Below are 27288 nucleotides of genomic sequence, written 5' to 3'. Positions count from 1 at the left end.
CTACCAACCATCGAATAGATTCTAGTGTAAGTTCGATCTTGCTGTGTCAATACAATATCACCTTTTTCCCTTATTTTCCTTTTTCTGCTTTCTGTCACTCACCCACAGACATACCCACATCCACATCCACGCACACCCACGCACACCCACCCACAGACACAGACACACCCACGCAGACATACATTCCTTCACCCATTTTTATCCTTTTAACATCATGAAACCTGTATTGAATTATAATTAAAAAAAACCAGCCTAGTAATCTATATATCAAATAAGCAGCCCAATTCCCTTATATCGCCATGAGTCAGTACTGAAAGATAATTCGCTTTTTGTTGTTGTTGTTTTTTTTTTACAGATCAATCAATAATTCGCACCGACTATCCTGATCTACAACCAAAATGTATGACAGCCAAATCAAGAAATCTTGTAACTCTTTACTAGTTTCTTTATATGGACTTATTTGTTTTGCTTTATTTGAAGAGCAACCATAGTTGACACTCGATTTTTTAAATTTAATCAAAGATCTAATAATTCGATAATGATGATCATCACTAAAGAAGAAGAAAAGGTACAACTTTCTGAGTTTGGATTTCATATCATAGTTTTACTTTTTTTTTTCTTTTTCTTAGTATAGTTTCACATCTCTTCATTCACACACTTTACCTTCTTCCTCCCATCCCCCTTGTTTTTTTTTTCCTTAAAAATATTTTACAATGTCAAGATCAGGCTCTGACTCAGATCTCGCAACATCTCTTTTGGGAACTTATATGCTTCAAGGATGGGTAAGCTAAACATCTCATCCCATTATATTATTAAGTAAACCATCTAATCTCTATTTTATTATATATATATATATATATATATATATATATATTTACTTTAAAAGGTAATGACAGATGAATTGTGTCAACAATCAGGCTGTTCTGTACCAATGATGCGTTCAAAGGATGGTTTGATTAAGTTTTGTGTTTCTCACGATTCGTTGCCAACATCTTCCTCTGGTCAACGCAAGCCTGCTACACCTATATCATCTGCTCCTCCTGCTAACACTACTCCTACTCCTCCTGCTGCTTCTACTTCTGCTGCTACTACTGTGAAACCTGCACCCAAGGCCTCGGCCCCAGTTTCGGATTCCCGTACCGAGGATGTGAGCAAAATATTGGAGGGTTGTGTTGATAGCGAAGTTGACACTGAAGATGATGAATGGACCAAGGTTAAGAGTATGGATAAGATGCGTGAGCAAAGTGAGCGAAGAGAGCAGTCTTCCAAGGCATCTCAGTTGATTGGACAGAAACTCTTGCAGCGTTGGACTTTGTTGAACGACATTTGCCCCAATAGTGATTGTTATGCTGTAAGTACACTGTATCTATGCATACATATAAATAAATGGCCAAAACGAAAAAGAAAAAGAAGACTAATAGAGCAAGGTGTTCTTGACTTAGGTTCCGTTGATGAGAAATCCGGTTAACAAACACATGGTGTGTGTTATCTGTAATCAAACTTATATTACGGAACAGGATGCTTCGGCCATGAACTTCACAAAAAACGACAAGCCAGTGCCTGAACGTAAACCTGAGCCTGAACCTGAACTTGAGTCTGAACCTGACCTCGAGTCTGAACATGAGATGGTTTTGTCTGAGGTGAGTATCTTTTTCTTTCTTTCTTTGGATTTGGATTTACTTTACTTTTAGCATTGTTGTTAATAAATAGAAGGCAAAAAGAATAAGAAAGAAATATTACAACTATTTGGGTGCTTGGATATTTATCATTTCCATGTCATGTCATATCATGTCATGTACTACAATATTTTCTCTAAACAAAAAAAAAAGTCGCCACGCAAGAAGCAAAAGGTTGAAGTCTCTCCATCTTTTATGCTGTCAAAGTGGAGAAACCATTAAGTCTAAAAAGATATTTGCTAATCTTTGATATTTCTTTTTTCAGCTTAGTGAAACTCGTAGTTTCTGCTTTGAAGATGCTGTCGAGGAAGCAATTGAAGACAGACCAAGAAATGTATCCACTCAAAACTCACGTCCCGTAACCAAGGCCCCTTCACCAAAACTTGGTCCTTCTAGCACTGCTCCTACTGCTACTACCAATATTTCATTCATCTCAAAACGTGCTGGGTTTGAAACAGAATACTTTGGTCAACAGGGCATTGTTAAGATGCTTTCTTTAAAGCTTAGCAAGATGACAAACGAAGTTATGGAGTGTGATGATCCTACTCAAGCTGCAAGTATGTTTAGTGCTATTGAAACCTGCGCAAAGGCTATCGAAGCATGCGTTCAAGCTGGAGAGGCGTGCTCTGATGCCTCCAAAAAACGATACTAAAAACAACCTCGATCGAAATCCAAATGCACTGTATATCTTTCTTTTTTTTCTTCTTTACTTTTATTTCAATCTTTCTTTTCATTTCATTCAATGCATATCGAGAGGATTCCCTTCCTCTGAGTCTATTTTTTTTTTCTAAAAAAATAAAATAATAAAACGCATAAAAATAAGTGTTTGTGTATAAGAATTAGAGGTAATTGCAATTTCACTGTTGGGGAATAACATTTTCCAAAGTGTACAAGATGAAAATTCATTTTCTCATAGCTCAAGTCTAGAAGAGATAATTTTGATCCATTTATTTTCTTGATGACATGAGTGATTCTGTGTAAGAAAAGCTTCTACAAAAGGAAAAACAAATAAGGTGTGGTCAAAAGAACGGTACTATTGTTTATACGGAAATGATGTTGTTTCATCATTGGGACTAAATACTTTAATGGATTGCCTTGGTGTAATAAAGGTAATAAATGTATATATCGTATTATGTCTCTTCTTTTATTTAGCCAGAGACTTCAAGGTGACCATGGATGTTTTTATTGTCATTTGATTTAACATAAATGAATGAGTTCTTTTGTATTCTGCGGCTATTATTTTTCAGCACTGAATTGGTTAAGCAGGAAATTTCATGAAACCAAACTTGAAACTTGAAACTAGGATTTTCCTAATACAAACATTTTTATTGTCGCTTTGGGGGAGAACGTATGTTCTGTAACCTTGACATTCTTTTATACATATTTATATATATACAGGTCAAGATTTATTGAAAAGGCAGTACGCAGTAGCTGATTTATTTATATATATATATATAGCTGAAGATTGTAATTATAAAGGTATTTACAGGTATAGACAAAAAAGAAAGTATGTGAATTTGGGTGGTTCTGTATATATTCTCGTATTCTTCACTTCTACAGGGATTGTTTTATTGCATGGTCATCATGGTAGGACAACTGCAGTTCCACATTTTTCTTGCTGCGGAAAATTTCTGAATACAAACAAAATAAAATAAAAAATGATGGGACCATGACCAATGTAATTAATTATAGTTGGTCACTAGCCAGGTCTCCATTTTTCTCAAATGGGTGTTGGTTGAAAGCGGATTGTTCTTGAGGATGCTTTTTGAGCTCATGGCGTTTCTTGTTGAACTTGGTCGAAAATCGCTTGCAACATGAAGGGCAAGCGAACCTTTTGATCTTGATTGTGTGCTCCCCTGTAGTAATGTCTTGTGGAAGGTCCAAAGGTCGATTTTCGTGAATGTAATACGGATTGTAAGCTCCGCGTGTTGCTAGTGATGTAGAATTGTAAGGGGCGGTGCTTCCACTATTTGAATATTCGCGCGTGTATTGCGTTTGGTCATCAATACTTGGTATCGAGGGGTTAAAAGAGAAGCCGCTGTACTGAGAGCTGTAGGAAGATGGACCAGCCGAGGTATGTGTAGAATGAGATTGTAGTACAGGGCGAGTAATAGGGCTTGTAAAGGGTATATCGATTGCATTATCAACAAAGACATCCATATGGTCTTCATCGTTATCACTAGGCATAGTGGCCGGCACTGCAAGGTGATAATATGGGTCCATTAAAGGTGTAGAAAAGAAGTTAGAGGTTACTTCTGGTGAAGGACTTTGGGTATTTAGAGTATTAATGTTTATTTGAGGACGGGAACGTCCACTAGAGACAAAAGATCTTGTTGATGTTGAATTTGATCTTTTCCGAGAAGATATGCTTGACTGAGAACGCTTTCGATTGATTGCTGATAAAGAGCTGCTCGGTGCACAGTGTTCATTCAACATGAAATCAAATTCTGGGCCGCAATTCTCGAGCATGACGTTGGTTTGATTCTCTAAAGGAGAACCTTGATATTGTGATAAAAGTAAGTTTCCTCCGTCAGGCGGAAAGAAGCTTTGAGACAAGTGTTTAAGTGAGCTAGGTGTGAATCCAGGTGTTGGAAAATCGTTCGATGTGCCATTGAATGAGTCAGAAATATCAGTTCTGAATGATCCATACGATGAGTCTTGGAAATTTTCCGCAAATAATGGGTTCATCAAGGTGTTTTGATAAGCGTCTATGCAGCAAACAAAAGTCAATACCAGCTTTATCAGACTTTATATGAATATTTACCTGTCTTCATATCTTCGTTATTATTAGAAGAAAATGGTGAGACTGGCACATTCATATTGTTCTGATTAGGCTGTTGAATGTCTCGAGGAAGAGACCGTTGCTGGTGCTGGAGCTGGTGCTGTTGTTGCTGTTGTTGTTGTTGCTGTTGCTGTTGCTGCTGCTGTTGTTGCTGTTGCTGTCGCTGTTGCTGTTCCATATGCGATATTATTTGTTGAGCATCACTAAGCTGTATGCTAGCCACCCCACTTCTCTTGTCAGCTTTTTCGACAACGTCTTTCAGCCAGTGAATAACGTTTTCTACCGGGTTTGTATGAGAAGCCTCTACTGAATGTGTAAAAACAGCATCAGTGGGGTTTTGAACAGCGGTTTCGTTTGGAGGAGAGCCGAAAAGCTGAGGAATAAAGTCAAAGAAGTTTCCCATGTTGAGTTGGAGATGGTAGGTAATGTGTTTAGGTGTAGGTGTAGGTGTAGGTGCAAGTCAAGATTTGTATAGAGGGTATTTTAAATGGTAATAGAGATTGAGAGAAAGAAAGAAAAATATCCCAATTCAAAGTAAATATATATATATATATATATACAGTACATGAGGTTATATTGCTATTTAAAGTTGCACTAGTTTGGGAGTCTACAGATTCCGCTTGATGTGTGTTAGTTTCTTGTCCTCCCTTGTTTTCTTTTCTCTCTCTCTTATTCTTTTCGAGTTGAAAAATGATGAGTTCTAAGCGTATAATATCACACGTGAAAATATATTTCCTTGGTATCTGCTTATCTTTTTTATCTCCATAATTCTACAGGCCTATTGGATGATCAGAGCTAGAATGTAATCTGAACAACGAAGCCACTCACCTTGTGGTTACAGAGAAGAAAAAGAAATTCATTTATTAAAAATCGATAAAAATCGAGCAGCACTTGCGCCTAGCTAGACATATGTGAGCTATATTATCGCGTCTAAAGCTAAAGACAGTATATTCTATACATTACTTCTCGAGTATATGAGAAAATCAAAATATTAACACTTTCAAACTTGCCCTGGAGGCTGGAGATATTCAGCGATAATAAATTCAAGGTACTTGAAGCTACTGTAACTGAGTTAGGAGTAATTTCTGTATTCGGTTAATAGAGGGTACAAAAGCCATGCGCTATTATCCCTATAGGTCTTTATATATATATATCAAATTGGAAACACATATTTTTTATTGTCGGTAGCGCACTGAATAAAAATAATCTTTAAATAAGTATGCGTATATTTATATAAAAAGGCACGAATGATAGAAGCCAAATTAACCATGCTGGTTATTGTGGCATGACTCATATTGTCAATTCTAACTTCTAGTTATTTACAACCTTCAGTTGCTATAGGTAGATACATGATTGGATTTTTAATGTCCATATAGTAAAATAATTCAGTGTTGGTGGTGGGAAATTATCTGTCAGTAGTGATACTTAATACCAAAAACACTGTATTTGTGGAGAAGGCCTTTTATCGGTGTTTTTGGTAGAAAACAACACTCCAAAAAAAATGTCAAGATGGTAAGCTAGATAAGAGAATTATACAGATAGACCAAATACCCAAAGAGGTTTGATTGACACTGTTTTCAAAATCCATACATCAAATGTGATGCAATTCAATGACCTCAAGGTTGACAGAATATTTAACCATCAATCAATCAATCAATCATTTCTTTACAGAGTTGCACCAGATCCGTTAATTGGGTTTCATAATGTAATAACAAGCTTTTTTTTTAAAAAAAAAATGAGAAGAAAAAAACAGTCAAGTAATCTTATCGCGATCTATTTAACTAATGCAAGTATAATCTGCTTAATATATATACAGTGAGGGGCAAAAAGAATCGCCTTTTTTTTAAAATGCCGAAATCAGCAAACGTAATAGTCTTTCTCTTTTTCTCTTAAATTAACATTTTATGAAATGAACAATCAAACCGAATGCACAAAAAAGATTACTAAGATTTCCACCAATGGACATAAAAACACGGATAATACAACTCGTGCAATCATTGTCCATGAGAGTGTTAAGAATGGCACTAGTCAGGTTGACATTGCCAAAAAAGTAGGCGTAAGCAAAGACGTGGTGAAGCGTGTTCTTCAGAGCTACAAAAAAACTGGCTCGCATATGGCTGCACCACGATCTGGTAGACCTTTAAAGTTAAATGAGAGAGACAAAAGAGGAATTATGCTTCAGATTAGCCGTGATCCAACACAGCCAATGAGTACCATTGCTAGAACCTTGCCCACACCAGTTTCTGTAAAGTCTTTGAGAAAGTTTCTTCGCAAGGCTGGAATATACTCTCGAAAGATGATTCCGAAACCAAAGATTTCGGAAATCAATCGTAAAAAGCGATTGCAATGGGCTAAGGAACATCTGCACTGGAAAACGACAGATTGGAATTCCGTCATCTGGTCTGATGAGTCAAAGATCCAGCTCCACGGAAGTGATGGGCGCCGGTGTGTTCTCAGGCCAAACGACAAGGGCTTTAAGCCCAACCTCGTCTCGCCAACTGTGAAGTTTGGAGGTGGCTCCATTATGGTCTGGGGGTGCTTCTATGGAAAGGCTGTCGGAGTTTTAGACGTTGTGCCTGGAAATATCGATTCCAAGAAGTATGTTGCAACCTTGGAAAGAGCCTACCTCCCTTCTTTAAAGGCATTCAAAGAGAAAGATAGCTGGAGAAGATTTCGACTGCAAGAGGATAACGCTAGCTGCCATGTGAGTGCGCTGACAAAAGAATGGAAGAAAAAAAACAAGGTGAAACTTTTGGGCAGCTGGCCACCTCAAAGTCCAGCCTTGAATCCAATCGAGCATCTCTGGGCATATCTCAAGCGTAGAGTGCGTATGAACAGATACAACCTGTATAGCATTTACCATTTGAGACATGCCGTAATAAGGGAATGGAAGTTAATCCCCCAGAAGTATTTGCAGAGTTTGGTCCGGAGCATGAACAGAAGATGTCAAGCTGTAATAGATGCAAATGGTCATAATACCAAGTACTAAAATAAAGACTCTTCTATAAAATAATAAGAACAAGTGCTTTCAACTTTAATCTGAAGTAGTTTGGGAGCTGTAAGTGCTGTATTTGCTTCTTTTCTTTAAGCATGAAAAATAGATATATTTTGGAGAACAATCGGGATCTTAAAAAAGGCGATTCTTTTTGCCCCTCACTGTATATTTCAAGTTATATAAGGATATTCTGTGAGCAGAAATACGACATAGTAATAGATAATAAAGATAGAATCCCTCATATACTACATTTCAAGAGATATTCACGTACTTTTCTATATTGACGTAAATGTATATTGTGGGTCACTTTTATAAATACCTTGAGAGCTATATTAGTAGAGTTAGATAGCTAGGGTTCATTTAAACTGAATTTACTCTCTTGACCACATCATATGAGCAGATAGAGACCTATTGGTGAGTCTTGGGTAACATACAATAGCAAAAAAAATGTAAACATTAGTTGTACGTAGCATTTTATTATTTTATTTTTATTGATTCCTATTTACTTATTCTAAAGAAGTTTAATTGATAGATTGGCAAATGGCTTTAAAATAAGAAGAAAAGGATATACAATCTTTAGACAATGGTCAATAGTATATCTTCTGCACTTGTGCAAATAGATTTCTTAAGAAGAAACACTTTAGATACTCAAGAATCAGGAATATTCACGTAGGACGAGGCCGTGGCACAAGGCTCAGCTTTTACTATTTTTAATTATATATATATATGTACTTTTTGATTTCTTATGATTATGGTACTTGGTTTAAGAGCAGTTGTGGGGAAGAGAATGATATTCAATATAATGACGTGTTTTTTTTTCTGGTAATACTTGGGTTAAGGATTCAATGAAACAAAGGGCTTCGAATGAAGAGTAAGGTAGAGATAGGTAGATAAGCATGTAATATGTTTTCTTGTGTAAATTGAGAGGGTCACGATTTCTCGCGTGGAGAAGCAATCAAAACCAAAACTCCTCATAATTAGTTTAGTATAAATAAGGTTCAAAAGGGCACCCTACCCAGCCCACTATTAATGAGGTAAAACATAGTTATTTCTTTCTGCCGTAAAGGGTAATAGAACTGATATACGCATACCCTATTGGCCAGCGATAAGCGGCAACTTCTTTCTATTTATATATATGAGCAAGTGACATTAAAGCTATACTAACAATTCTTCCGAGACTCTGGAATTATATAAAAATTGCTCTTTGGGAGAAGAAAGATTGTTCTTTTACTATCTCGCGGAAGAAAACGTGTTGCTTGATGTTTCACGCAATAGTCAGGGTCAAGCATAAAATGAGCCTTTACCTTTTTTTTATCGGAGTAACTACGTTGCTGTTTAAAGAAGTCCATGTTCTAAAGTCTAATAATCAAGTTAAGTTGTTGAAAATTACATCTGATCTTTAGATATATATATATACTGATTATTGAGCCGTGAGTAATATACATACTTTTAAAGAAGTAATATCCTTACTCTTAAAGGTCTTAAAGACCTTTTTTGCTCTTTTCTTTTTCACTTTTAGAATGACCTCTGCTCTTTTTGACTCTTTTCTCATTCCAAACTTGGTGTTTCTAAATCAAGTTCTATAGAAAACAGACTACATATTAGTTCTCTGCTTAAAGTATAATATATATAAAAGTTATCCAGAGGGTTAAGGGCTTAATGAAAAGCCGTTATCTGGTAAATGTAATTATGGATATGAACTATATTTTATCTACGCCATCGCGCAAACCACAATAGATTAATAGAATTTCATTCCACAAAGCCTTTATTAGTAAGAAAAACATCAAATATGTTTCGGGTTGTTTCCTTGGATTTGAAGTTGTCTCAATCAAGGCTTATCTGTTTATATTGAAGGGTTGTAAGCACAGAACGTATAATCCACTGTTACCTAATAACTTTGTGCGCTCTTCTATTGCTCATATTTATTATTCCAGATTCATATCCTTTGTATCGCTTTACTCCATTTCTCAACCTTATTATTGGCAAAGAAGAATGGTACGTTTATTTGGTTAGTTGCTGGATAACCTTTATTATTGGTTCCCCTATAGAAATCTCTTAGATATCACTTATATAATTATATTTACCTAAAGGACAATAAACAAAAACTGCTCTTTTTTTTTAAAGAGAAAATTCACAATTGTAATGGATACTTATTTTGGATACAACAAGTTTGGTGTGCCTGTGACTCGCATATATCCTGCTTTCTTTATCATACTCTATTTCATTGTATCTACTCCCCATTTTTCTTTTACTGCCCGTTAGTTAACACTGATATTCAACAGTTAACCTTAAATTGTACTGCTTAATTGCATATTGATTTTTTTTGCTTTAGTATTATGCTGGTGAAAAGGAAGGAGGATATAATATTACTTTGGTGTATATACTTTACCTTGTGACTCGAATTCGCAAAGAGTTTGTGTTTCTTTAGATTTAGGCATACATATATAATGTAAATCGTTTAGCTTATTATTAGACATCAATCTCTTAAAGATGGTCGTTTATAATATAGTACTTGGAATCATTTGATCTACAAGTCATATAATCAATATATCTTTACTTCAACTGTAGTTAAATTTAAATAATTCTTATATCATTTCCCTCTCGCAATACTGTTAGACTTAATGAGAGATATGTTATTAAATGCTTTTTATCTCCGCATGCTTTCCTTTAGAAAAATTCACGGTTAATTATCATTGAAAGATGAATTTTTGAAAAGGTGTTCAAGAAATACCTTAAGCTTCTATATCAAGGACAATCAATCAATTGCCCTTTTAAAAAGGTACTTGGTTTTTAAGATACCACTCTTATTTCTATTTCTCAAATGATAATCGTAAACCAACCTGATTAGTTCAAGTAAAAAAAAATGATATTATTTGTTCAAATGGTACTCAATTGACTTTTCTTATTTTGTACTGGTAATTGGACATCGCTGTAGATATTTGTGGCTACTTTAGACACTCTTCGTTCTTGAAGTTAATTCCCAAAATACAGATCGAAAATATTAATTATAGATAAAACAAAGTCCATAATGGACTTATCCAATAAGATGAATTTCTATCGGTTCATTTTGGTTTTCTTTATTAAATAAAAAATATATAGCAAATTAAGTTCAAATACATAAATAGTAAGAAGAAAGAGTGCCCATTATACTGTTTCTTCCTTTCATCAAGCATAATATTATTCTCAGTCCAACTGGTAATTGAAGAAGACTGACCATTCATAATCATTCGAACCTTTATATATATATATATATATGAAGAAAAATACTCTAGTTCAATAAGACGACTTAGATTTATGGTCTTTGTTTTATCTTTGATCAGTCTTTTTCAGTTTTCCCACCCCAATTATCGCGCACTATTTACTTTAGATAGCTTTCTACACAATAAGCATAATAGAAACAATGACATAGAGCAAAGAAAGAAATTTGATAGATGATTTTAAGAAGACAATAAAACTGTGCGTTTATTTATTTATTCTTTTTCTTTACCTTCTTTTTATAATATTGTAGTCAATAAATGGCCCAGCCTCCAAAAATTCCATCGAGTCCAAATCAGATATCCTCCACAGCTCCAATCGATCCGATCGATGAGTTTTTGGTCAACTTTACTGAAAATTATAAAAGAAATCTACCTCCTTCAAAAGCTCCCAAAACAAGTGATTCTTTAACTCAAAGCCAGGATCAGAACCCCGATGGCCTTTTTACTTCTATCAAGCGTAGTCCTGATATCATTCCAGATTCCCCTCTATGTTTCTGTAAATTACCTGCATCTAAAACAGACACACCGGCGTTTGGCATTATCTTCGAGTGTCATCACTTTGATTTTGAACAACGACTACCAAAGCATAAAAATGGGAGATATGTATGTGCTTTTCATGTTCACGAGAGGCCCTGGAACAAGTTCCGCAAACAATTAAAAAACACTGGCTCTATTGACAGCTATGATTTCGAACTTGATGTCTGCCCAGTTTTCAACTATACATCCTGTGTCATACTTGAAACCTTTAATCGATATCTCAAGCGGCCATGCTTTCCTATAAAATGTTTTTGTGAACTAGATGCTGTTGTTAAAAGGGTTGACAAAGATGGCAAAAAGAAACTTGCTCTAACTTGTCCGAATTTCTTTATTGATGGTGCCCGCCCGAAATGTTCTTGGTATTTATACGCTGAACAAGTAGCATATGAAAGTCCGGGGTATTCTATTCACACCATTCGTGTCAAAGAACCCACAACGGAATGCCCTCACCAATAAACAATCAATCACTATATATATATATATATATATAACGTATATATCCATACATTATATTAATAAATAAATAAATAAATACAAATTTTGCTGAATCGACCATATATTAAAAGTAGCTTAGTTAGGCTGTTTTTATACAACTTTGGGTAACATATGATCTACATCTATAGAAAGAAAAAAAATCTCAAGGTAACGATACATTGAAAGGGTGTCAGCGAAAATACTATATTCTGATATACCAGCTTATATGTACTTTCAAATAAGTATATATATATATGAATCTCAAATAAAATTACTCTATCATGAGCTTAATATTACTATGATTTCTTGATCAAATGGATAGACTCTGAGCTTAAAACATGGGTTGACAGTGTGTTTTAATTCTTGGTTGGTTAAATGCATAATTCTATTCTTTCCAATCCAACGTCCGACATGGGGGACCACCCCTCTTTCAACAAACGGAATCCACCCATTAACCGAAAGACAATTGTGTCGAATATTTCCTCTTTTCCATACAGCAAAAAGATAAAGGTTGTGCCTATGAAAAATATTCTTCTGTATGCCTCTGAATGATTAATACAATATTATATCCAATAGAGAAAGAAAGACAGCAACAGCAACAACAGCAACAGCACATTTTATTTAATTTTATGTGATTTACAAGGAGGCCAAGTAAGCAGTTCCGACAGCAGTTCCAGCAAGAACAGCGTAACCGGTGGTGTAAACGCTCTTGATATCAATGAACTTTGTAACATCCCAGGCCTGTTTTTTTTGTAGTGAAAAAATAAATAAGTCGAGTGTTCTTAATATCGCATTTCCCATTAATCTTACCAAATGTCTGATACCGTTCAAGCTGTGGAAAACAAAGGGGAATGCAATGGTGCCCTTGGCAAGGACCTTCAAGGCAACAGGGGCAGAAGCAGCAGCAGAGACAACAGTGGCAGCATCAATAGGGTAACCAAGAGCGGGGGCAGCCAAGTATCCAAGAGCACCCAAGTAAAAGCCTTTTATATTACACATGTCAATAATTTGTACGTTTATTGTGTTTCCTTATGTTTGTGGTATATTATGCAATTTCTTACCACCACCGATAGCGGCACCAGTAATACGATGAAGACCAGACAAGTACCAGGTAATTTGAGGCTGATAGATCTCCAAGTGAGGAGATACGGGGCGAACCTTGCGCTGCTGACGCAAAATCTCGGATTCGGCAGCGGCACACTGCTCCTTGTTGGCAGGGGAAGCGTTGAAACGTCTATTCGATCCAGGTAAGTCGGGTATGTCGAAGGTTGTTTTTGTCAGCTAGTAAAAAATATTATCTACCTGACACTCATAGAAGTGACCGCAGTGTTTCTAAAAAGAGCAGAACGAGCAACGGGGTCTATAGAGCCAAAGAAAGAAAAAAAAGATAGAAAAATATATATTAGCGTCTCTATACAAAGCTAAGGTTACTCGAGAGCCTTACTCTGAGCGACAGTCTGGAGGAGGGAGCGAGTGGCCATCATTGTTCTTTGTAGTGTAGCAGTCAAGCAAGAGTGGGGTAGAGAGGGGGGTAGCTCAGAGCAAAGAAGAAGGAAAAATGTGGAGAAAGAGAACAGGGTTTGTTGCCCCAGGGCAATTTTCAATTTTTTTATGTGATGTCATCGTCTTTCCGGATGCCACGCTTTGACTCCGTTCCTTCATTTTTCTTTTTTTTTTGCGTTTTTTTTTTCTATCCGATATTCCACAGTTTGAACTCGGCCCTCTTTATGCTCCTGCCTTTTCTGGACACTTGAGCAATCACAAACTACTAGTCAATTCATAATGAGTAAAGCCGATCTTCCATCAGATGGACCTAATCTTAGTCAAGATGAACCTACAACACAAGCTGACGATCTGCCCACCCCAAGCAGCCAACCTTCCAACACTGTCGACTCATCTGGACAGATGCACAAATTTGTCGCATCACCTTTACACTGCAAACTTTTTGTTGAAAAGATTTCAGCTGGTCATGAATCAGAGTACAGAAAAGCAGAGATCCTTCTTTTTCGACAAGTTGCAAGTGATCCTTTAGCACTTGAATATTACGTTCATTACGTCGAATTCAACAAACGTCTAGATGAATGGGTTCCATTCTCTCGTCTAGATTTCTCCCAAGGAATCGAATTCCCTAAATCAGAAGCGCAAAAAAAGAAATCAAGAGATTCCACTGCTACGCCACCACCACATACTCAACCTCCATCTAAAGCACGTCGATCCAATACACCTATGCGTGGACAGACACCAACGGGTCAAAAAAGGAAAACAGAAGACCCTAATCAGCGCCTTCAGTCTCAGGAGGCACGAGCTGAGACACCTGGAGAAGGAAAAGAGATGACTGTTTTGACTGCGGATGAAGAGGAAGATGGGGAAACTATGGAAGTTATAGAGGAGTCTAACTCAGAAACATTTTCGAAGAAGCAAGAGATTGAGAAGTTGAGAGCTTCGGGTTCAATGACCCAGTGTGTGGCAGAAATCGCACGCGTAAAGAACCTCAACATGATCCAGATGGGACGACACGAGGTTGAGACGTGGTATTTTTCGCCATACCCACAAGAATATGCTTATTGCGATATGCTCTTGATATGTGAATTTTGTTTGTCATACTACGTTTCTCATAAACAACTTGAACGACACAGAGGCCGTTGCCAGTTGCAACATCCTCCTGGGAATGAGATTTATCGCCATGAAGATGTGTCATTTTTTGAGATTGATGGGAGGAAACAAAAAACATGGTGTCGCAATCTTTGTCTCCTCTCCAAGCTGTTTTTGGACCACAAGACACTTTATTACGACGTTGACCCTTTTTTGTTTTACTGTATGACTATTCGAGATGACCTCGGCTGCCATTTGATAGGATATTTCTCAAAGGAAAAAGAGTCTTCGGAGAACTACAATGTGGCATGTATTTTAACTCTACCCCAATATCAGCGTCACGGTTACGGAAAATTGTTGATCCAATTCTCGTATGAATTATCCAAAGTTGAAGGACGAGCTGGGTCTCCCGAAAAGCCGCTTTCTGATCTTGGTTTACTATCTTATCGAGCCTATTGGACGGACACAATTGTTGAGTTCTTATTGTCGACTACAGAAGAAGTTACTATTGAAGAAATATCCCTTAGGACCTCAATTACTTCTCAAGATATATTGCATACCCTTCAAAACATTGGTGCTCTCAAATACTATCGTGGCCAACACATTATTTGTCTTGGCGACAAGGTAATTGAGCAATGGCAACGCAACCACAAAAAGAAGAGGCGGACAATTGCACCCGAGAAACTTGACTGGAAGCCAATTCATTTCACACCTTCCCAGCTTCGATTTCTCTAAAATTCGCTCTTATTCACACACACACATTCGTGCACGCACATTCACATGCACGCACACTATTATATTCCACCCATTCGCTTACCAAGTCACTCGCACGCACACACGAGCTCAATTACTTCATCGCTCACTCACTCACTCACTCACTCACTAATGTATCTTACCCGCCAACAACTATAAACTCTTCTACAACAAATACTACATCCTTTCCCTTTCTCATTTATTTGTATTTAAATATGTATATATGTATGTATGTATGTATAAAAAAAAGAACCTCTGTTTTTAGAGACGGCTACGTTGAGGTAAGAGAGCAGGGCCTTGAACAAGAAGACAAGGTCCACCTGCAATCACATCCAAGTTTGCTTGGGAGCAATAGTTGAGCACTTCAGCATCTTCTGCACCTGGTTGGATCCAGATATTCTCAATACCGAGAGCCTTTGCCTTCTTAAGTATCTCGAGAGTAACTTTTGGAGGGGTAATAATAGAAAGACCGGTGTGTTTGGGGTCTGCTAGTTCATCGATTGAAGCAATTGTGTCCAATGTTTCTATAGAGTTCTCTTTCTATAATATTGGTTTAATAAAAAAAAAAAGTTAAATAATATACATAAGGGACTTACGGGATTAACAGGAATCACAGGAAGATGATTAGATTGATACCTAAGATAATGGCGATGAATAAGCCAATGATCATCTTATTTTGGGAATGGAAAGTATATTCTTTTATATTGTCAACATTTACCATCGCAAAATACGGTTACCGAATTTGGACCTGGAAGGACTAGCACCAACAACAGCAAATTGGTTGCATTGGATAAATCGTTGAACTGTGGACATTTCAAACAAGAGCAAGAGCAATGTAACACAGCCAACCCCACCTTTCTATTATTTCTCTTATATAACGTGACAGCCAAGTACCAAAGAAAATATTATTTTACAGTTGCATCAAAAAAATATATAAAGAAGTCGATTCCTTTAACTGTATAAGCATATATAATTTTATGCTGTAAAAGAAGAAAAAAAAGAAGAAGAGAATACTTTTGACAGGCTTCTTGATGAATTTATGGTTAATGTGCAAATGTATATTTACATGTACATGCATCATTAGAAATAATTTTAGCTGTAACCGTAATTTTTTTTTAGCAGAATAGTGTAGATTTATCGGCGTTTTCATATAATATTACTAATACATGGATATGAACTATATCGATTCAAAGTTCTTGAGTGTGTACAAACTAAAGTTCACATAACCATATTCAAAAATGTATAGTTCATGATGAAGTAACCCTTGTGACTGCCCCTTTTACCATAAGAAGGGAAAATGCAGTTTACAGTTTGGTGAATCGTTTCCTTCTTCATCTACGTTACAATGGCTACGCTTGTCAATTCTCTTGCCGTACCGTCAACATATCGTGATCAGCTTTACCAGGTAAAAAAAATAAGAAGAAAATAAAAACCTTATCTCTACATACAAATACACACGAAAAATCTCTTCCTTCAAACTACAAGCAAACTTGTTTCTCATTACAACCACCGAAACACGCGCGCAATCTTTACGTAGGGCACTTCGAATCAATTCGTCGATGATCTTTCCGCTACCACCACACTTTATGTCGGAAACTTGTCTTTCTACACAACAGAAGAACAAATATATGAATTATTTTCGAAATGTGGCGAGATCAAGCGTATTATCATGGGCTTGGACCGCAATCAAAAGACACCATGTGGTTTCTGTTTTGTAGAGTAAGTGCATATATATACCTTATAGATCTCACTGATCGGGCGTGGGTATATATATATGGCTTTTTACTTTTAAGTACTTATAGTCCATTCTAGATATTACCACCGCACAGACGCTTTGGACTGTATGAAGTATGTCAATGGTAGCAAACTCGATGAACGTGTAATTCGTTGTGATTTGGATCCAGGATTCAAAGAAGGCAGACAGTTTGGACGTGGAAGAAGTGGAGGGCAGGTGCGTGATGAGTATCGCACAGAGTATGATTCCGGTCGTGGTGGATGGGGTCATCGTACTCGTGCTCAATTAGAACGCGAGAGAGAGATGGATATCAAGGAGAACTACGAGCCCATTAAGGAAGTACCTCAGGGCGCAGGAGAGTATAAGAGCAGAGTTCCTATGACAGGTATGAACAAGAGAAGCCGTGATTACGAGCAGCCAGAAAACAGAAAGCGACACAAGGAACAAGTAAGTGCCACTTTTCTTCTTCTTATCCATGATACATAATAATAGAAGAAGAAGAATAAACTGTGCTCGGATTTGATGGACTCAATAGGCTAATTCTTCTTTTTTCATTTTATTTTAAAAAAAGAACCCTCGTTTCAGAGAGAACGAGGGAGAGGACGACGAAGATTAGGTTCTCTTAACATGACTGATTATTGGGTTGGGCATCATTATCAGTTCTATATTATCCTCTTATATATACACACGCACACACAGCCTCTTCATATAATAAAGAAAAGAAAGGAAAAGAAAACAGAGAAAAAAACGAATCTATACAGGAATATAAACGGTGTTTATTTATGAGTTACTTTTTTCTATCTATCTCGGGAATTTGTCTTATATTCAGCCTTTTTAGTGGAGTAGACCTATTATTGTGTATTAATCGCCCAAGTCTTGCCAACGAAGCGCCTCGAAGTATGCTAGACCATGTTTTTGTGGTCTGCTTTGAAGCATGGAGCTCAAGGTAAGGAAGCTCCCTTGTGTTGACTATTCCAACATCGGTTGTATCTGTATCAGGGGTCCTAATCATGTAAGTGTTCAAACGAGCAAGATAAGGTAGCTGTTGTGGGGTTTGCCGGTCCAAAGGTTCTACACTGGATAATTGGTCTGTCGGATCATATTCCTGAAGTTCTGGAAGTGGGGACAATACATTTGCAGGATGTGAGTAACTCGAATCAAATGATCTGGTTCTTCGCATTGATGCAGGCGAATCGGCTTTCGTGTGTAAAGTCTCTGAACTAAAGAATGCCTTTAAGCGAGAACCTTTGTATGGGTAAGCTGGGTGATAGTCTATATCGGTTTGGTCTTTTTCAATGACGCCTGTTTTCCAAGGTAGACGGCTATTTGAGCCTAAAGATATGTCATTCAGCACAACAGTGGGCGCTTGGTTAACCTTATGCAGAGGTACAAGTGATTCTTGGGAAGGATATATTCCGAAAGAAGTATGTGCTTTTCGGTGAGCATGAGCTTGTATTTCTTGTTCTGTGGCAAGTTGTATAATCCAACAATTTTCGCCTGGGGTGCTTATTAGTGAGTTTTCTTTTGCAAGTACCGGATGAGATAATTGGTCAAAAATGCTTTGAGATGATGTAGAAGACGGTGAAGAAAGTGTGTGTTCCAAGCTTGTTTCTTCTTGCATGCCCTTCCGGCGAGTTAATCTTTTTCGTGGCATTAAATTATGAAAACTGAGTGAGATTTGGTCTTTTGTCTCTATTGGCAAAGTAGGAGAACTGTCATCTAAGGCTGGAGGCTGGTTATTGTGAAACTTTTGTAGGAATAGTTGAGAAGGAGAAGTAGGGCTGTTTAGATTGTGTTTGTTTTTGTTCATCATCAGGCTGTTCGAATTAAGTACTGAACAAAGATAAAGCACTTGTCGAAGACTAATTATATCTCCATCAATGATTGGTTTCATCCGTCCGATAATAATATCAGCATTTAGCCCCTCTTCTGTGGCTACAGTATTGTCATGGTAAAGCCCTAGGCCTGTGATCTCTACTGTCCAACGATGATGGTCAGCGGCATCAGAATCAAGTATGTCCAGATCATCGGATAGCATAAACCCTAGTGCTTGTAGTCGTGACGCCGCTGATTGTTTTTCCTTTGAAAGACCTTTGTCGTGGTTGCTTACTCTGGTAAAGATCATTTGACTGTCTAAACTATCACCAGAGAGGTCTGTGTGTATTTGTGTGCCTTTTCCTTGTTGATCTTGGAACACAAAGCCATTTGTTAAACCTGCTTTTCGAGAAGGTATATCAGACACTTCATGATCAGGAGAAAGAAAAATTTGGCTTGAGCATCGAATAGACCGAGGTTGATAGACAGGAATTGTTGGAAATGAGACATTTTGTGGGCTGAATGGACTGCTGATATTCCAAGAAAAATGCCATAGGTACTGACTACCAGTCGAATACACGGTCTCCAAAGGCATTGCAGAAAATACAAATGGTTGGGGTGGATCCCCAGAAGTCTCTGTCTTGTGATTCCAGTGAATTATGTGGTGGGAGGTGTGTTTAATTTTGTCTTCAGAAAGTCTTTGGCTAGAACAGCTACTCAGATACCCAGAGGTTGACAAACTTCGTAGCTTAAAGGACTGATGGATAGAAATTCTTTTGAATCGATAATTGATTATACTGTTAATTATATCACGACTTGGTTGAGGTAGAAATTCGTGGATAGGGCAAACATCATTGCGTTTGATGATTCTCCATTGGTCCCTCGTATTCTCCTTTTTAATAATATATAGTAAGTATATGAGCTGTAATATAATTTTACTTTTGGTTGTGGTTGTGGTTGTGGCTGTTGTTTTTTTTTATTTTTATGATTCTAAAATGGCGCTTTTATGCACACAACAACCCAAATAAAGTAAAAGGACGAAATCAATGTCACTAACCTCATCTTGGAAATTTGTATTATTTTTTAGACTCGCTTTTAATGTTTCCAACTTCATTAGACATTCGTCTTTAGCCAGGTTTAAATAAAGAAGTCTATCTTTTATTGACGGTGTTTTGTATGTCTTTTTGACGTGCAATATTCGTCCTATAGAATTAACCTGTGAGAAGGTTTTTTATTATATCATTATTTTTATAACAGCAACAACAAAAAAACAAAAGATAAAAGATTTACCTAAAATTATCTTCTGAGGCCACAGAAATCCAAACTCTTCCCATATTTTACACATTCCCTCCCAAGCCAGCAACGGGTTTTTGGGCCAGTTATTTAGTGAGACGTCTAGAGCTGTTTGAAACCTCTGTGTTGGTCGAAATATTCGATTGACAGGAAACCATGCAAAGGTATCGTATCTTAGAAGGTGAAGTGTTTTCGTAGTCTCTGAATCGAGTGCTGCCTGAGGTGTGTGAAACAAAAGCTGGCACTCGGACAAAGCGTGCATTGTTGTGTCGTTGTCCATATTCCACAAAACACCGGTATGAACCAGAGATGAGGTCCACCCACTCTGAGTTACAACCATAGCAATAGATTGGTCTTGAGAAAGAGGAGTAATTCGTGGCATATCTTTTTGAACAAAGCATGGCGAGTCTGCTGTATTTCCCGAAGGTAGAATCCCTTTGTTCCACCCTTCGAGACGCTCTAGAAGCTTTTCTGTTGCCCCGTTTTCAAGTGGCTCCATATCGAGTATTGCTGGAAAGAAGAACAAAGTAGTTGTTTACGGATACGCCGCATTCTGCTCTATTTGTCTTTCTTTTCTTTTATTTAATTTTTATTTAGTTAGGTTGTACCACATAGGACAAGATAACGTGTATCTGATGATCTGTGCGCTTCCGAATCAAGCCTTCACTTTCTTTCTCAGAAAGACAATGCTTTATATGTGGAATCAAGAGATATTTGCTATTATTAGATGTCCAGTGTGCGTATGTGTGAGTTAATAAAAAGCTGAAAAGACATCACTTTGACAACTGGCTCAACGAACAAGTACATTTACCGCGAGTTTACAAATGATGGGAAGAAATGGAAAAAGGTGTTTATAAATTAACAGAGTTCAGAAGAAAAAGAAGAATATGTAAAATGGAAACTATAACAGAAAATCTAGAGGCGGGAATACATCTAACCTAATGATATACAATTATGGTCAATACAGAATTGTGTTATGGTGTGGTATGATGTGTTACTATGTGGTGTATTATGCTATTCTATATATTATGTTTTAGATATCAAATGAAACGGTATTATGCTCCAGGAAAATACAGAATAAGCCCATTGCTTGATTGCAGCCAGCCCTGTGTGCAATTCACTGCTGTCCTCAAAAGGATTGTCTCTTCGCTCATTCCTAAAGATGTATTCTTTGGCTGGTCCATTAATCCTAAGCGCATCTTTATAAAGTTTTTGTGCATCTTCCATGTGTTCTTTCATGTATTCAAGTCGTTCTTGACTGGGCGGATGGCTTGATCCAAACCAGGAACGAATCAGAGATTCAACAAAGAGGTGCACGTCCATCTCTAGATCTTCGTACTGAGAAGCATGGGTTGATGGGATGTGGCCAATCGAACCGTGCCTTCCGGTTGATCCGGTCACTGGTTTAATCGTCTGGTGTTCTAAGTTTTCTTCGAGCTCTGCCATCTTGGTCCAAACTTCCAATGCAACTGTGGGGTCATAACCAGCCTTTGCCAGTAATTTTAACCCTACCAAATCGGCCTAACAATAAAGCATCATGAATATATGCTGCACATTTACCAAAACCATATAATTATGTTTTCTCAATATTTCTTCTTCTAACCTCCTTCTCAAGAACTCGATTGTAAGTTGTCTGGGTCTCCATTGTGATGAAAGTAGATATCGTCTCATTAATTTTCTGGTTGATATATCTACAAAGAGAAAGAGAGAGAGAGAGAGAGAGAGAGAGAGAGAGAAATAAGATTAGCCTTGCCAGTTTTTTTCAAGTTCAACAAACTATTTTGTACAACTACTCACGGTCCAAGCGATTCTGTAAGCATCCAAAATACGCCTCTTGTGATATCTCCAAGCATGAACATAAGAGATGCAAATCCATGAGCTTCAACAAAGTGACGTTGGATAGAGTGGGCAATCTCATGCGATATAATTACAGCCAGCTTTGTAGAATCGTAATCCATATATTGAATCATCAAGTCATATACTAACACGCGCGAACCAGCGCACATGGCATTCATTGTACTTGAGTCACATATAATGTTTACATCGTAATTTCTTTTTGATTCTCCGTTTTCATTTGTTTCCCCCTGAGCATAGCCCAAGTAGGGCCGTACGGGGGACCGGATATCGTCTTCTGCCACTGCTGCGATATTATCTGCAATTGTCTGTAGCCACTGAACGTATTCATTGTCTTTGGGTGCAACGATGCCGTAATGTGCTTCTAATAGTTGGGCAATTTCCAAGTCGACGATTTCTTCTTCTTCTTCTTCACTCAAGTAAATAAATCGTAGTCGTGAAGTGTTTGGTGCCTTTGATAATTTATATACATGTATACGTATATGTTATGTATGTATAAAGAAGAAGAAGAAAAATGTGTTGTAGGTAAATGTGTCCCCGTTCGGTATCTCAAACAAATGTTTGTTAAAAAAAGGAGATAGAGAATATACAGAAAATATAGATTTCATTTACCTGATCGAGACCAATGAGAAGTAAAAGTGTCATGCCAAGGATAGGTACGCTTGCTAGAAGCTTTGCTACTAGCTTACCCCTATCCCGTCGAAAGGTGTGTGGCAAGAGAGTGAGCGAAGTTTTTGAAGATAGAGAAACAAAGCTAACGAGGTTTCCAGTTTTAATGACAGCTAGTACCATTGCAGGTATCGGTATAAGTGGAGTGTGTGTAGATCGACTGGAATGAAAAGATCGTTGGTTAATTGGGTATGAATTCGGTGATGGGAGATGATATGTTTGTCGAATGAGTTTTTTGTGGTTGTAAATCTTGTAACTACGACCAGCTGAGAGTCTAGAGACCAGCCAGGAATGACGTTGCAGTAATGCCCTGGATCTTAAGAGTTGAATTGACATGAAGAACCTCTTTCCCGATCGGACGTAGGTGCCACGACCTAGCCCTTGACCTGGGAGAAGTCTATTTCATACCTACCGATTTTTTGTATGTTTTAGGAAGGAATTTGACTCATTTTTTTTTATTGGTTTCTGGGATTCAAATACTACTTTTTTCAGCTTTTCTTCCATATTTAGCCACTACTTTTAATTTCCCCTCAATTTCTTGGGGGTTCAACTCTCCTTAGATTATATTCAACCAATTATATTTCACAAATAGGTGCTCGCCACCACCTGTAAATATATCGATATCGAAAATTGAATGTCATCTCAAATATCCCAAAAGGATTATAACCTGCTTTTTATTCTTGTCTCGTTTTGGAAGAGTAAACATAAATACTAAAATAACTAATTTTTCTCCTAGTAATTTTTTTTTTTAAATATCAAACCCAAAAAAAGAGTGGTGGTAGTTTAGATTTCCTTTTTTTGACCCTGATTATTTTGAGTAGATGTATTTTGTAACTTCAAAATCGTCGATATCCCTTTCCTTTTTGAAATTTTGTTCCCTTTTGGGATCCTGATTATTTTGAGGGGTCTTATAGATTGGGAACAAAAAACAGTGCTTAAATCTTCAAAATTGAAAAATTTCCGGGTGGTGGCGAGCACCTAATGACTTGTAAAGTTTCCATTCTTTTCAAAAAAAAAAAGACTCACTTTCATATTTTCAACTTATTTAATATTCGGCATATGGTTTGTTCGGGGATAAATATATAAGCTTTCGGGTGATTTTCAAATTTCTATGACTTTTACTATAAGCAAGTTATTGAGAAATGTTTGAACATGTTTTATAGGAAAGATTCTTCAGAATAACTCTTGTGTAAAGATTCTAAAAATAAGGCCTGAATAAAAAGTCATGGACCTTCAAAGTCAAGAGGTATCGATAGAAAATATCGGAGTTTCGACTATTTTTAATATTGAAATGAAGAGTCATCATAGCAACAGGTACATTTTAATGTTTCTAAAAAGGATAGCCGTGTAACATAAAGTACTATTTCTCGATCTTCTTTATATGGTGGACATTATATATATTTTTATAGCGGAGATTGTAGTGAAATAAAATGATTTCAAAAATTCGATGTTTGTGCTCGAACAAACTTGGTGTGGGCAGACTAAAAGTTAAAAAAAAAGGGCAAAAAAAGGGCAAAAAAAGGGCAAAAATTTAAGTCATATCATTGAGCGAGAGTTTTAATTAATTTTGCTCTTTTTTTACCCTTTTTTTTGGAGGTTCAAAAAAAGGGCAAAAATTTTAATCGATTCTAATTAGCTAGTTTTCTTCCATTGTCACTAGGATTGAGAAAAGAAGCATGTTTTCTTTATGGAGAAGATGTGCTATATAATGAGATGTCTAGAAAAACTCACAATAAAAGGTTTTCACTTAATGACAGAGATGGAACTATAAGCGTAATTTTATCTAATATGTACTTGCATTAATTTTGAACTTTTAGTCTGTCCACACCAAGTGGTATGTTGCTACGTGTTTATATAGTGGCTTGTATTACTTGAAATAAACAAAGACAAATCTGTAAAAAATATTTATTTTACAACCAATCATATAAAAATGAATTTTACAAATATTCATCCTACCCCCCAAATATCAAACATGTACAGCCAGTGTAACATTTATACCAAAAGAGGCATGAATTTCGCTATAACTTTAATTGTGTCGGGAGTGAAAAAAAAAATATATAGTGGGTGTAATATATCGTATCTCGAGGTTACCGCTGTGCTTATTTGCCTTCATATTCTCTTGAGCCTAATCCAATCGATCACTTCTGATCAGTTGTTAAGAGTAAAGTAAAACGGAAAAAATTTCTGGAAAAGGAGACATTGGTGACGAGAATCAGTGAGGTTTCTCATAGCTTGAATCTGAGTGACTTTAAAGGTTTTATTTGGCATTCTTACAAACGCTTAGATAAATATCGCAACAGAGAGCAACTTTAACGTATGTAGTTTATTCAATAGAGGATCATATAACAAACATATAAAAGGAATGATTTAGATGACTAGGTTAAAGAAAGGATGGCAATGATGAGATATACAAAAGCAATTCACGATTTTAATGATCTTTTAATGGGAGCCGGGCGAGAATCAAATTGCTGTAGTACTGATGTATCTGTAAGAAGCTGCTCTCTGGTAAAAGTGTAAGCTTGGTTGAGGATCTCCATTTTTTTGTATTGTTTATTGAATGAACTGTCCACCCGAAGGCGTGGGAGTTAAAATTAAGTAATACTAGTAAGAGATTCTTCTAGTTCCAGTCTTCGAATGTGCAAAACTGCAATGGCAGCAATTCGGTTGGTGACAAAGGGGACATCGTTGAATATATATTGGAAGTGGGCTTCCCATATTTCACTGAGTGAGGGTCTCTATGTTTTCAATCAACACAATCATTACAATCTCGTGATCCCTGTATAGCGCACATTAAACTCACATAGAAAATATACTTGTACCATATGATCCAACTCACCGAAACCACTGTATTAAATCATTAGTATTAGTAGTTAGTCAAGAAAAATCAATTGCGACAATCACTACTGCTTTTCTGGCGGTAGAAAAAAGCCTCGACAGGTCTATATTGCATGTTAGATTAAGCAAACGCGTTAATTTTGATTTATTTGTATATAATACCTTGAGTGTTTCCGGGAGTCTTTGGCACATGAATGGGATTTGTTTTGTCACTGTCTGCAAATGGTTGTTTTGATGTAGAAGAGTACGACGCAAACACCGTGTTCACCGAAGAGTTTTTGATCAGTCTATCCACCATCAAATCCAAGAGTCGAGATCTCGTACTTGCATCCTCCTTTCCTGGTGACTTTCGTACGTAGCAAATTACTTGATATTCATCCTTTTTGAAATCTTCAATTCGTACTTTGTGTTCTTGGTCCACATTCAATATCTTATTGACCATCTGCTCTGCATATAAATGTATAAACATATGAACATATATTCGCCTGCTGAGAGAGTATACTTACCCCGGTGTCCTTTCTTTAGTACACAGAGCAGACGACGCCTTGTTTTGTGCTCAGTGTTTTGATATATGCGCTGTTGTTCGACACTGGCATAGTTACGTTTAGCCATTCTGCATTAAGTAGAAAACGATTTCATGGACTTGTCATCGAAAAGATCTGTGATGAAGATCATTTTTGAATAAATTTCCTTCATTAACATTAGCTTGCTCTCGAAAAGCTTTTTATCAGATAGTGTACTAGGTAGGTACACTTGATTCGCATAATCAATAGCTTGGCCGTGATCTTCTAGTAAAGTTATAAACATTAATACATGACGTGTGCAATGATTTGCCAAAACAATATTCATAATCACTTACTAAGTATCACTTTATCTACATATGTCGCTGGTTCTGGGTGCTTATTGGCATAACAATGATAATAAGCTAGGTTACCATTTATCTTCACTTTTGTTTGCAACATCGGTTTCCTTGGTTCTTTGGTGTAGCGTATATCCAACTCACAGAGCAAATAAAGCTTCACTGTGAGTCTTTTGTTAGCTTCATCAGTAACTTCCTCATTGTAGAAGATGAACAGAGCATTATTCTGGGAGATATTTGTCATAGAAGGTATCAATGAAGGTTGGTCTACGAGAAAAAAGGTTGGTCTATGAGAAAAAGGGGAACCTTAGGTACAACCTGACGGGACATCCTGGACAGCCTAGACGCTAATTTTAGGAAGACAACATTTCCTGGTGAGGAGGCGACATTTTGATTCTACCAGACTACAAATCATGATCTTTTTATCGACATGGAATAACTCTATCTGGTCCCTAATAATCCATTCTTAAAATAATAATGAATACCATCTAGGATACAGAATATTCATAAAGACTTTCTTTTGTGCTTTTCAAAAAAAAAGCTTGCGGGGATTATTTACCAGCTGGTGCTGTTGAACTCTGGGAATATGTAGGTGAAAGAAAGAGAAATATACGATACGCGTAATAAGCCCAATAAATAGTAAAATATCCAACAAGATTGCATCACGTTCTAATGACAACAACTTTTTATGATTCGTTGCATAAGTGGCTGCTGATATAGTGTATTTGGGACCAATTACTATTTCTTTATTGTCAAGTCTAAATGTAGGATGCAAACAGCTATTAATTGAATATACAAGATTTCTTTTTCGTATGAGACAGTATTTTATTATTAAGTTGTCTAGATACGGACCGAGTCTCTTAAAATAATGAGAGTTAGATACCTGGGGAGAGATAGATAAACATAAAGTGTGGTGACAAAATAGTAAAGCTAATGCATACAATGAATATATTGTGTTTTTTTTAGGACACACTATTTTTCCCTGAAGGATTAGAGAAAGACACCGGGCCACGGACATGTAGTCAGGATTGACTAGCCCGGTTAGATAGAAATGTCGCACCCCGCCAAGAAACGTCGTTCCCGTAAGATTGCTGCAAAGTCTGACCCCCAACCCAAAAAATGTGTGCAGCCAAGAAATACTAATTACGAGTGACGTTACATA

The 27288-nt window shown here is 36.9% G+C and overlaps 9 protein-coding genes across 9 annotated transcripts; 4 read left to right on the top strand and 5 right to left on the bottom strand.

Annotated features, from left to right (window-relative positions):
- The first annotated feature begins 692 nt into the window (after nt 1-692).
- PHYBLDRAFT_185173 (hypothetical protein) lies at nt 693-2508 on the top strand. The gene is made up of 4 exons (XM_018439041.1): nt 693-782; nt 887-1351; nt 1443-1640; nt 1942-2508. The coding sequence occupies exons 1-4, from the start codon at nt 714-716 to the stop codon at nt 2326-2328; spliced, it is 1119 nt and encodes a 372-aa protein (XP_018296367.1). The 5' UTR covers nt 693-713; the 3' UTR covers nt 2329-2508.
- Nucleotides 2509-10968: 8460 nt separating this feature from the next.
- PHYBLDRAFT_140424 (hypothetical protein) lies at nt 10969-11703 on the top strand (the record flags this gene model as incomplete). Its single annotated transcript, XM_018430399.1, has 1 exon — nt 10969-11703. One exon carries the CDS (start codon nt 10969-10971, stop codon nt 11701-11703), a length of 735 nt encoding a protein of 244 aa, XP_018296366.1.
- A 355-nt stretch (nt 11704-12058) lies between these two features.
- Nucleotides 12059-13259, bottom strand: SDHC (succinate dehydrogenase flavo protein subunit 3 SDH3). The gene is made up of 5 exons (XM_018439040.1): nt 13166-13259; nt 13024-13081; nt 12783-12955; nt 12532-12704; nt 12059-12462 (listed from the first exon to the last, which is right to left on the bottom strand). The coding sequence occupies exons 1-5, from the start codon at nt 13203-13205 to the stop codon at nt 12358-12360; spliced, it is 549 nt and encodes a 182-aa protein (XP_018296365.1). The 5' UTR covers nt 13206-13259; the 3' UTR covers nt 12059-12357.
- A 244-nt stretch (nt 13260-13503) lies between these two features.
- Nucleotides 13504-15048, top strand: PHYBLDRAFT_154362 (hypothetical protein; the record flags this gene model as incomplete). The annotated part of the gene is made up of 2 exons (XM_018433317.1): nt 13504-13951; nt 14078-15048. 2 exons carry the CDS (start codon nt 13504-13506, stop codon nt 15046-15048), a joined length of 1419 nt encoding a protein of 472 aa, XP_018296364.1.
- A 279-nt stretch (nt 15049-15327) lies between these two features.
- PHYBLDRAFT_140421 (hypothetical protein) lies at nt 15328-15879 on the bottom strand (the record flags this gene model as incomplete). Its single annotated transcript, XM_018430398.1, has 3 exons — nt 15328-15606; nt 15663-15702; nt 15785-15879. 3 exons carry the CDS (start codon nt 15877-15879, stop codon nt 15328-15330), a joined length of 414 nt encoding a protein of 137 aa, XP_018296363.1.
- A 532-nt stretch (nt 15880-16411) lies between these two features.
- Nucleotides 16412-17551, top strand: PHYBLDRAFT_179519 (hypothetical protein; the record flags this gene model as incomplete). The annotated part of the gene is made up of 4 exons (XM_018438161.1): nt 16412-16471; nt 16604-16785; nt 16879-17248; nt 17373-17551. 4 exons carry the CDS (start codon nt 16412-16414, stop codon nt 17415-17417), a joined length of 657 nt encoding a protein of 218 aa, XP_018296362.1. The 3' UTR covers nt 17418-17551.
- A 37-nt stretch (nt 17552-17588) lies between these two features.
- On the bottom strand, nt 17589-20408 carry PHYBLDRAFT_140419 (hypothetical protein; the record flags this gene model as incomplete). Its single annotated transcript, XM_018430397.1, has 3 exons — nt 17589-19508; nt 19674-19819; nt 19907-20408. The coding sequence occupies 3 exons, from the start codon at nt 20406-20408 to the stop codon at nt 17589-17591; spliced, it is 2568 nt and encodes an 855-aa protein (XP_018296361.1).
- A 527-nt stretch (nt 20409-20935) lies between these two features.
- On the bottom strand, nt 20936-22768 carry PHYBLDRAFT_69739 (hypothetical protein; the record flags this gene model as incomplete). The annotated part of the gene is made up of 4 exons (XM_018442156.1): nt 20936-21430; nt 21513-21600; nt 21707-22215; nt 22376-22768. 4 exons carry the CDS (start codon nt 22766-22768, stop codon nt 20936-20938), a joined length of 1485 nt encoding a protein of 494 aa, XP_018296360.1.
- A 2255-nt stretch (nt 22769-25023) lies between these two features.
- PHYBLDRAFT_69740 (hypothetical protein) lies at nt 25024-26370 on the bottom strand (the record flags this gene model as incomplete). The annotated part of the gene is made up of 6 exons (XM_018442157.1): nt 25024-25167; nt 25269-25276; nt 25430-25714; nt 25774-25880; nt 25968-26055; nt 26127-26370. The coding sequence occupies 6 exons, from the start codon at nt 26368-26370 to the stop codon at nt 25024-25026; spliced, it is 876 nt and encodes a 291-aa protein (XP_018296359.1).
- Between the last annotated feature and the right edge of the window lie 918 nt (nt 26371-27288).

This window comes from Phycomyces blakesleeanus (assembly GCF_001638985.1).
Source record: "Phycomyces blakesleeanus NRRL 1555(-) unplaced genomic scaffold PHYBLscaffold_3, whole genome shotgun sequence".
NCBI classification, from domain to species: Eukaryota; Fungi; Mucoromycota; class Mucoromycetes; order Mucorales; family Phycomycetaceae; genus Phycomyces; species Phycomyces blakesleeanus.
Note: the sequence above shows the minus strand (reverse complement) of the source record. Positions and strands in the feature narration are given on the sequence as shown.

What these genes read in the sequence shown, in the direction of transcription:
- PHYBLDRAFT_185173 (XM_018439041.1), top strand. Translation starts at nt 714, where the DNA reads ATGTCAAGATCAGGCTCTGACTCAGATCTCGCAACATCTCTTTTGGGA. An exon ending in CTTATATGCTTCAAGGATGG is followed by an intron (nt 783 to 886) that starts GTAAGCTAAACA and finishes TTACTTTAAAAG; the next exon opens with GTAATGACAGATGAATTGTG. An exon ending in ATGAGATGGTTTTGTCTGAG is followed by an intron (nt 1,641 to 1,941) that starts GTGAGTATCTTT and finishes TTCTTTTTTCAG; the next exon opens with CTTAGTGAAACTCGTAGTTT.
- SDHC (XM_018439040.1), bottom strand. Translation starts at nt 13,205, where the DNA reads ATGATGGCCACTCGCTCCCTCCTCCAGACTGTCGCTCAGA. An exon ending in CCTCCAGACTGTCGCTCAGA is followed by an intron (nt 13,082 to 13,165) that starts GTAAGGCTCTCG and finishes TTGGCTCTATAG; the next exon opens with ACCCCGTTGCTCGTTCTGCT. An exon ending in TGGTGCCGCTATCGGTGGTG is followed by an intron (nt 12,705 to 12,782) that starts GTAAGAAATTGC and finishes GTAATATAAAAG; the next exon opens with GCTTTTACTTGGGTGCTCTT.